The sequence below is a fragment of the Haematobia irritans genome, chromosome 4 (genome assembly GCF_050003625.1).
Source record: "Haematobia irritans isolate KBUSLIRL chromosome 4, ASM5000362v1, whole genome shotgun sequence".
Classification (NCBI taxonomy): Eukaryota; Metazoa; Arthropoda; class Insecta; order Diptera; family Muscidae; genus Haematobia; species Haematobia irritans.
Window position 1 is genome coordinate 175,776,249 of NC_134400.1, and position 9,727 is coordinate 175,785,975.

At 39.1% G+C, this 9,727-nt stretch overlaps 1 protein-coding gene across 1 annotated transcript; it reads left to right on the forward strand.

The window, feature by feature from the left end:
- Nucleotides 1-2,717: 2,717 nt before the first annotated feature.
- LOC142235861 (uncharacterized) lies at nucleotides 2,718-7,988 on the forward strand. Its single transcript, XM_075307115.1, has one exon. The coding sequence runs from the start codon at nucleotides 2,718-2,720 to the stop codon at nucleotides 7,986-7,988; it is 5,271 nt and encodes a 1,756-aa protein (XP_075163230.1).
- The last annotated feature ends 1,739 nt before the right edge of the window (nucleotides 7,989-9,727 follow it).

Consider the following 9,727-nt stretch of genomic DNA (forward strand, 5'->3'; position numbering starts at 1 on the left):
ACAGCTAAAAATAAATCGATAACAATACAAAATGACAACTAAACTTAACGATACTGTCAAGCAATGTCAAAGAACAACTTCCGTAAAAATCATAAAATCATTCTTTCTGTTTGAAATCAACATCCATACTGGTAAGAAGTCCAATGAAAAGAAATAAATCCAATTTTGTACAACCCATCTAAAATCAAACCTTTTGTGTTTTCTTTCGTTCCACTGTACTACTATTGGATCGTTTCCTACCATCTGGAGTACAAAGTCAACTATTACTCCAAATAGATTTGACTTTATTTCGGCTCACGAGATTCCACTTCTAACAGGTTGATCTTACTCCCACACACATACATTTTTTGGTCCACTTCGAAACGGATTCCATCAACTCTGTGGCAAGCGCTCTCTGAGAATTCAACTCCACGTATTGGTCTACTCATCATCATCGTCATCATTGAAAACAGGTTAGTTGACGTTTTCTGTTTTTCTATATTTCATTGTGCAAGTAGAACTCTGTGTGATAACAACATACGCGGAATAATCGAGTTATATTTGAATTAAAAAGGAGAAATAGAACAGAATTATATTCTTGAATTTCGGAAATATTGCTGATTGCGAAGCTAATTTAAATTTCTGCCAGTTTGCGCTAAAAAATTTTTTGGAATACGACATGAAAGCCAGGTGAAAATTGCTACAGATTTAATGAGTTGGAAGAAATAATTACCGGGGAAAGAAATCGAATTAGGACGATTCGAGCCGGTTATCATCAAGGGCTGCCATTATTCGTAATATACGTAAAACTTTTCATATTCTTGGTTGCTTGGTGAGTCGCAAAATTTTCTGAAAGAAAAATAAAAATTCCCTATACCCTCCTGTCCACGTGCTTTCAGTCCTCTTTTATATGACACATTATGTATGCCCATAACAGAGGCCTGCTTTAATGGTTAACATGGCTCTGTTATGAAGTCATGCTTATGTTATTTTTTCCCCTTTACAGCTCCATATATCCATAATACTCATAGTTATAACATTTCCATGCTCTCCATTTGCACTCTCCTTTATTCATTTTCCCCTTACCTCTAAACAAGAAACCCGTAAGCGCCTTTACCCCTCCTATTGCACTTGCAACAAAACATTTTTTTAAGCCGCGGTATTCAACGTTTCCCCTTCACATATCACGTTCCCTCCTATCTACCACCAAATCCCCACTACAGTGCAACCTCATCCACTAATATAAATACTGATATTCTCCAAATCGTATTTTTTTTTGTATCAAGTTCTACAATTATTTTTATTTTTTTTTTTTAAACTCTTTACTCTTATTCTGTAGAATTTATTTCATATTTAGTATTTTCCTTCTGTGAGACTTATTTGGTATTTTATATTTTTATTCTGTGGGATTTATTTGATATACATATGAGTTTTCATTCAGGGGAAATTAAATTCGAGTTATATTTTTTGTGTTTTTTTCCGATGATTTCATGCTTTTGGATCGTTGAGGTGTGAATTTTTTATGTTGCTGTAGGCAAGATTCTGAATGCATGCGTTTAGTACAATTTATTATTTTCTCTGCAAATGATTTTTAACATACACGTATTTGTAGAGATCGCTCTGTAGATCTTTCCAAAATTTGGAACCAGTTTTTTTTTTTTGTTCGAACACACCTTCGCTAGCTCACGTTTGGTCTGGGATTCTCTCAAGCATTCAACTACATTTGCATATAGCTTCTCCAATACTCACTGAGTATTCTCCGCTGTCAGCAGAATACATTTTTTAATCTCCCGTTCTCTTACTCTCTCCATCACAGATACTCACACTATCACATAGTGTGGGCACAGAGAGACTCGTCTCTCTTCCATTCTCTTAGCATCCATTGTTTTTTTCCTTCTTGTGGAACCCATTTTAGTTCTTTTTGTTTTGATCACTTTGATATTCCATATTATTCAAGGTCGATGCCCTTTACTTTCACTCCGTTTTCTTTTACTTTCGAAACAGCTGATCTGAGGCAAAACTAGGTCGTTGGGTTTTCTATCTATTGAATGCTAAGTATCTTTTTGTTGAATGAAAGTCGATTAGGATTGTCGGAACGGATTTTTTTTGTTTTTTGTCAAACGAGGGGACAGAATATTAATTCGATTTTTTGTTGTATTATGTCCCTTAGGACTACTCACTCCTGGAGAAAATACATCTGGGTTTCATTTCTTTATAGTGAGATCTCATTATAATTCTGGTTAATGCATTTGGATTTGCTTTTAATCCTACAGTTTTAATACCGCCCTGTTTCTAAACAAAAAGTTTGTTTTATACCCAATATACATCATTGCATACGGAAAAGTATTACCAAATTTCTTTCAATTTGAATTTTGATTGGATTTCAGAAAGGGAATATGAAGGTGCCAGTTTAATTGATCAACTCAGGTTTTTTATTGTGATACAAAGTCAATCCCGAGATTTAGTTGTGTCACTCAACTATTTAATTGTGTCGATTAATTTTTTTAATTGACATTGGTGAGTGATACTATCATTTCTGTAATTGAGAAAACTTCAATTGAGAATTGGTTGGCTCGCCTCATTCCGTGACTGAAGACGCGAATTTTTAATTTTCTGTATGATCATAGCTGTTTTCGTGTCGTTTAATTGAAGTTTCGTTCGATCTTGGGGATCAGGGTTTTATTAAACTGTGTTATACAAGTCTGTTCTCTCTTTTTCGTTATTTGATTTGCTTTACCATGTCCCTTAATCGATTTATCCGTATTTCGGACAGGTTGGTGGAATTTGAAGCCAACCTTAATGATAAGAATGCCCCTTTGTCGTCATCGCTCCTCCTCGAGGCACATCTAGAGGAATTGAAAGGATTGTGGGGAGAAGTCAAACTCTCCTACGATAAATGCCTCCAAGATATCGAGGCCGAAGGTGAGGAGGAGGATGAGGACAAAGATGGCGACAAAGGATTTCCGTCCGAATTGGAAACTGTTAAGGGTAAATTCCAAAGTGCCTATATATCGTATTGTCGGTGTAAAGTACGATTATGTGAGCTTTTATCCGATTTCTCTTCTCCAATGGCGAATCCAAGCCAGCAGCCTATCTCGTCAAATGTGATTGAAAACATTCCGATACCAGGGGCTCCGTCCGGTTTTAAATTACCGCCATGTGAAATCCCAAATTTCAAGGGCGACTTTTCAACATGGCCCACGTTTAGGGATATATTCACAGCAGTTTGCTTGAATAATCCCAGGTTGAGCTCCGTTGAGAAATTGTTCCATCTCAACCAGCGGACACAAGGGGAGCCTCATGATATTGTTGGCAAATTCCCCCTTACTAATGGTAACCTTGAGATAGCATGGAAAAGTCTTTCTACGCGTTACGAAAACAAGCGGGTCCTTGTGAACATTCAACTTAAGAGCTTGTTTGGTCTCCCAGCCATTGCAACCGAATCTGGCGCTGCCCTAAAACGACTCCAAAGGGATATGAATACCATTATCTCACTTCTGAAGCAGTATGACATACAGGTCGACACATGGGACCCTATCTTTACATTTATATGTTCAAACTGTCTTCCAGATTCTACTCTCACCTTGTGGGAGCAAACCCTTTCCGATAAGACGGTTATTCCTAAGTGGTCCGATTTGGATTCATTCCTGACAAATCGTCATAAGACTCTAGAGTCTGTGTTTGAAATCAGGAAACAGGATCCAAACTTCACAAACAAATCCAAGCATCCAACTGGGAAATCTGGTCCATCGAATGTCAAATCATTCCAAACCAACGTCTCGGAACCGAAGTGCATTCTGTGCCCGAAAGAGTTCCATATAATTAGGAAATGTCCAAGATTCTTGAACATGGATCATACCCAAAGATTTTCCGAAATTAAAAAGAGCAATATGTGCATAAATTGTTTCTCGAAAGTCCACACAGTCAGGACTTGTAATAGTAAATACTCCTGTCGTGTTTGTGGGAAAAAACACAACACACTGCTTCATAATCCACAAAGTACCAACAGTGCCAATACTAATTCGAATGTTACAACAATTCCTTCTGCTTCTAAATCCATACAGTCCACGAATTCATCTAGAAGTGAGGTTGTGCATTCATGTTTTGCGGCCGGTTCTCAAGGGGTTCTGTTAGGTACCGCATTGGTAAAAGTTTGTCATCGTGGTTTGGTTTATATCGCCCGAGCTTTGGTTGACTCGGGTTCGGAGGGCACTTTTGTGTCCCAAAAGCTGTTCAATATCCTTCAGCTGCCTTTCAGGCGTACCAACGCGAAGATATCAGGGTTAAATAACACCATCTCCGCAGCTGTTCAAAAGGAGTGCTCACTTGTACTTGGGTCTAATGTTGACGAAAATATCCAGTTGCCTGCGACGGCACTTGTTGTTCCACAGCTCTCAGGAAAACTTCCGTCCAGCACCATCAATAGTAATTTCATTTCGTCACTTCCCAATCTTCCATTCGCGGATCCTAAGTTTTATGAGAAGTCGACAATCGATATCCTCTTAGGAGGTGATATCCTCCCATCCATAATGCTTCCTGGACTTCAGCGCCAGATCTGTGGTTCCTTAATGGCACAGGAAACCGTATTTGGATGGATTTTAACCGGGCCTATTCCAGATACTTCCACAAATCTATCTCCAACTATAGTATCGCATTTCTGTGAAATCTCACTAGATAAGGAGATTTCACGTTTTTGGGAGATAGAAGATCTTCCTAGGAAGAAATTCTCTTCATCTTCGGACAATTTTTGCGAAGAATTGTTTGTTCGCACAACGAAAAGAAGTAGCGAAGGGAGATACATTGTGTCTCTCCCATTTAAGGAATCATATCCAAATGAGATCACCATGGGCCAATCACGAATGATTGCAATGGCCCAGTACTTTCGAAATGAGGCTCGGTTGATCCGTAATCCATCTTTTAAGGACGAATATGACGGCGTCCTGGAAGAGTATGTCACTCTTGATCATATGAATCGAGTTTCTCCTCCTCCGGATGCTAGTAGTTTCGTAAGTTATTATCTCCCACATCATGCCGTAATAAGGCCCGAAAGTTCTACTACCAAAGTCCGTGTAGTGTTTAATGCTTCGGCTCCTACATCCAATGGAGTAAGCTTAAACGATGTTCTTCATACAGGCCCAATCTTGCAGAATGAGCTCATAATACTCATTTTGAATTGGCGACTATTCCGATATGTATTCAACGGTGATATAACCAAAATGTATCGCCAAATCTTAGTAAATCCAAATCAAAGGTCCTTTCAGCGTATCCTTTTTAGGAACAACCCGCAAAGTCCTTTGGAGGATTTTGAATTGAAAACAGTCACTTTTGGAGTAAATTGTGCGCCTTATTTGGCAATTCGCACTATGCTCCAATTGGCTGACGATGTCCAATCTAAATTTCCTAAGGCTAGTGAAATTCTTAGAAACTTCATGTATGTTGACGATGCTTTGGCAGGTTCTCATACTATCTCTGAAGCAATTGAGTCCAGAAATCAGCTTATCTCCGCCTTGAACTCCGCTGGTTTCGAAATGAGAAAGTGGACATCTAATTCCAAGTTAATTTTATGCGATATCCCACTATCCGATTTGTTAAATGCAGAATTCTTAGATTTCGACCACTCTAGTACTGCTAAGGCCTTAGGTATACGTTGGAATGCCTTATCTGATTCATTCTTCTTTGCGATCCAAAATTTTCCAACCTCGTCCACGTATACTAAAAGGGAAGTACTGTCACAGATTGCCAAATTGTTTGATCCAGCGGGGTGGTTGGCACCTTGCATAATTGTTGCTAAAATTATAATGCAGCAAATATGGATTGATGGTACAGGGTGGGATGAAAGGATAACGGCGGAGTCCTTAAGAAAATGGACATCTTTCCAAGCCAATTATCCTTTTGTTAACTCTATAAAAATTCCAAGATGGTTTAACTATTGTCCTGATAGTGAGGTGGGATTCCATGGTTTCTGTGATGCCTCGGAAAAGGCATACGCTGCTGCTTTGTATATCCGCATAAAAACTAAAAAGTCCATATCCACCCATTTAGTTGTTTCTAAGACTAAGGTTGCCCCAATAAAAACTCTGTCAATTCCAAGACTGGAGTTATGTGGCGCAACATTATTAGCGGAAATGATCGACCATATTATTCCACAGCTACGAATAAAGGACTTTACGATAAATTGCTGGACTGATTCCACAATTGTGCTCTCCTGGCTTTCTAAACCTCCGTGCTTCTGGGCTACTTTTGTAGCCAATAGAGTATCAAAAATCACGCAAATTGTACCGCCACAGAGATGGCACCATGTAGTGTCTGAACTCAATCCATCTGACTTGGCAAGCCGCGGTATGCACCCGCAAGATTTGATAGACAATGAGCTTTGGTGGCAAGGGCCACCATTCCTTAAGAATCCTGTGGCTAATTGGCCAATTTTCGATTTTGCCAGCGAGGCAACTCTGGATTTGGAAAGAAGGCCAGTCAAAGTAAACTTTTCCTACTTCAATGATTTTGAGGACGTTTTGGACAGGTTCTCATCACTTCCAAGAGCAATCCGAGTGATAGCTTATATGTTTCGTTTCTTTTATCGAACTCATCCAAAATATAAATCCAATTTCTCCAGACCTGTCAAAGATATATCCACATTTGAAGTTCTTTCAGTCCATATTAGACTTCAAATCATATGTCAAAAGTCCCATTATCCTACAGAGTATCATTCACTTTCCTGTAAGAAACGAATTTCGTCTTCCAGTTCTCTATTAAGCTTGAATCCATTTGTGGACGATGAAGGGATAATGCGTATCTGTGGGCGTCTCTCAGCTTCGCCAGCTTTAAGATACAATGAGAGGCATCCTATTATCATCCCTTACAACTGTCAGTATGCACGGTTACTCGTTAGATTTATTCATGAAGTTTGCCTTCATGGTGGAAACCAGTTGGTCTTACGACTAATCCGAGCGCAATACTGGATACCGAAAGTAAAAAATCTTATAAAGACAACAATAAATAAGTGCAAGCCGTGCATACTTTACAAACATAAATGTCAGACTCAATTGATGTCCGCTTTACCTCCTCAAAGATCCGAATTTTCTCGTCCATTCACTCACACAGGTCTTGATTTCGCTGGCCCCTTTGACATCAAGTCCTATTCTGGTCGATCATGTCGTATTTCTAAGGGATACACTTGTGTCTTTGTTTGTTTTTCTACTAAGGCGATCCATTTGGAAGCCACATCCGAGCTATCCACATCTGCTTTTTTAGCAGCCTTTAGTAGATTCGTTTCACGTCGTGGCTGCCCATTGCATCTCTACTCCGACAATGGGACGAATTTTATTGGTGCATCTAGGACACTAGCAAAAGAGTTCTTACAAACATCCAATCAATTAATTGCTTCCAATTATGCCCATCAAAATGTGACGTGGCACTTTATTCCTCCAGGTGCACCACATATGGGCGGTCTTTGGGAGGCAGGGGTGAAGAGTTTTAAGGCTCATTTTAAAAAGGTAGCAGCAAATTTTAAACACACGTTTGAAGAATTCCAAACGCTTCTTACGAGAATCGAAGCATGCCTAAATTCGCGACCTCTTTCCCCTTGCTCCCAAGAACCATCCGACCTTTCCGCTCTCACTCCTGGGCACTTTTTAATAGGGGCTCCAATTCTGGTTCCCATTGATCCTTCGGTGCAAGAAAATCCCATTTCCATTGTCAACCGTTGGCAAAGACTTAAGGCAATCCACCAGCACTTTTGTAATCGTTGGAAGGAGGAATACCTTAAGGAATTACACAAGCGTCATAAATGGCAACGACCCACCGACAACTTGCAAGAAAATACTATGGTAGTTATTAAGGAGGAAAACTTGCCCCCAAACTGTTGGCGCCTTGGGAGAATCAAGAAAGTTCATGCTGGAGCTGACAATCGTGTTCGTATTGCAGAGCTTATTACACAAAAGGGGACTATAACGAGACCGATTACGAAACTCGTCGTTCTCCCATTTGAAAATTCTGATAATTCAAAATAAAAAAATAAAAAACCCCGTTTTCAGACTTCCAATCAACCCTTCTTCTTTTGTAGTTCAAAAATGCGTGCCAACAAACGTCATCGTGGACAATCGACCAAACAGTCATATATTTGCCGGCTATGCAGAAAACCTCATCCTTTGCGGAAGTGTAAGCGATTCTTGAACTTAAACACCTTGAAACGGCAGGAGATTGTTCAAAAGTACGGCTACTGCCCTAACTGTCTGGCGCATGAGCATTCTGGAAACTCATGTTTCACGACAACCGGATGCCGATATTGCAAACAGCCCCATCACACATTGCTGCACGCTCATACACGCCTGGATAAGAATGCCAGCAACAAAAAACGGAATTCTAGTAAATCTGCGAAATCACCTTCTTCATCTGCGAAACCACCATCTTCCACCAAGTCGAAATCCTCTTCCATCGCCGCAAGCGCTGCAACATCGTTTAATTCGCCGAACACGACACTTTCGGCTATACTGAAGCAAAATGCTATCACTTTGCTGCCCACTGTTGTAGTCTCAGTTGCTACTAAACACGGAAACCGCACTTTAAGATGCCTCCTGGACTCCGGATCTAAATCCAGTTCTATCTCATCTACAGTCGCAGATAAGCTTGATCTGACCACGCTTACTTTAGAAGAGGAAACTATCTGTCCACTTACGTTAACGTCCACGCACAACGCAGATATTTATATCGAAACTGTTTTAAAGGTTAACAATCGGATATCCATTCATACTCCAAGCAAATCACTTCCGCGGTCATATGGCCAACATTTTTCCAATATGCTACTCGCCGATAAGGAATTTTACAAATCTGCTCCTATATGCATTATTTTAGGGATTGACGTGTATTCACAAATAGTAAGCGAAGGTTTCTTTAATAGAGCTGGCTTGCCAACAGCTCAAAACACAATCTTTGGTTGGTCTCTTTATGGCACTTGCGCTAATTCATGAACCTCTTATGTCGTATCAAAAATTCTTTCCCTGAAATTTTATATCACACACAAAACAAAGCACAGAAATATTGAAATGAAAACGTGAACTACCTAGGTTGATATATTTATCTATATATCCATTACCATTTAACTTTATTTCTTCTATGAATTGAAATTTCTTCTATTAATTCTAAATACTGAACTTAAAATATTAGATATAGAAATAATGTAATGAACTAATACTGTACCTAAATAGGAAAATGGAATTATTATTGCCTATGAATCGCTATTATATATTAATTGAAATTTTTCCTAAGGACATTGTTTGACAGCTACAATTTTATTGACTCACTTTGTTGCAGGCGCACTGCAAGGGGGGCGCAAATGTTTATGCCAAATAAACACCAATCTTTTCCCCATTTTTCGTTAACGCCCTAACATTGAATTCCCTATTGGGATTTCTAAAATCTCTATTTACTTAAAAGATACAGCTAAAAATAAATCGATAACAATACAAAATGACAACTAAACTTAACGATACTGTCAAGCAATGTCAAAGAACAACTTCCGTAAAAATCATAAAATCATTCTTTCTGTTTGAAATCAACATCCATACTGGTAAGAAGTCCAATGAAAAGAAATAAATCCAATTTTGTACAACCCATCTAAAATCAAACCTTTTGTGTTTTCTTTCGTTCCACTGTACTACTATTGGATCGTTTCCTACCATCTGGAGTACAAAGTCAACTATTACTCCAAATAGATTTGACTTTATTTCGGCTCACGAGATTCCACTTCTAA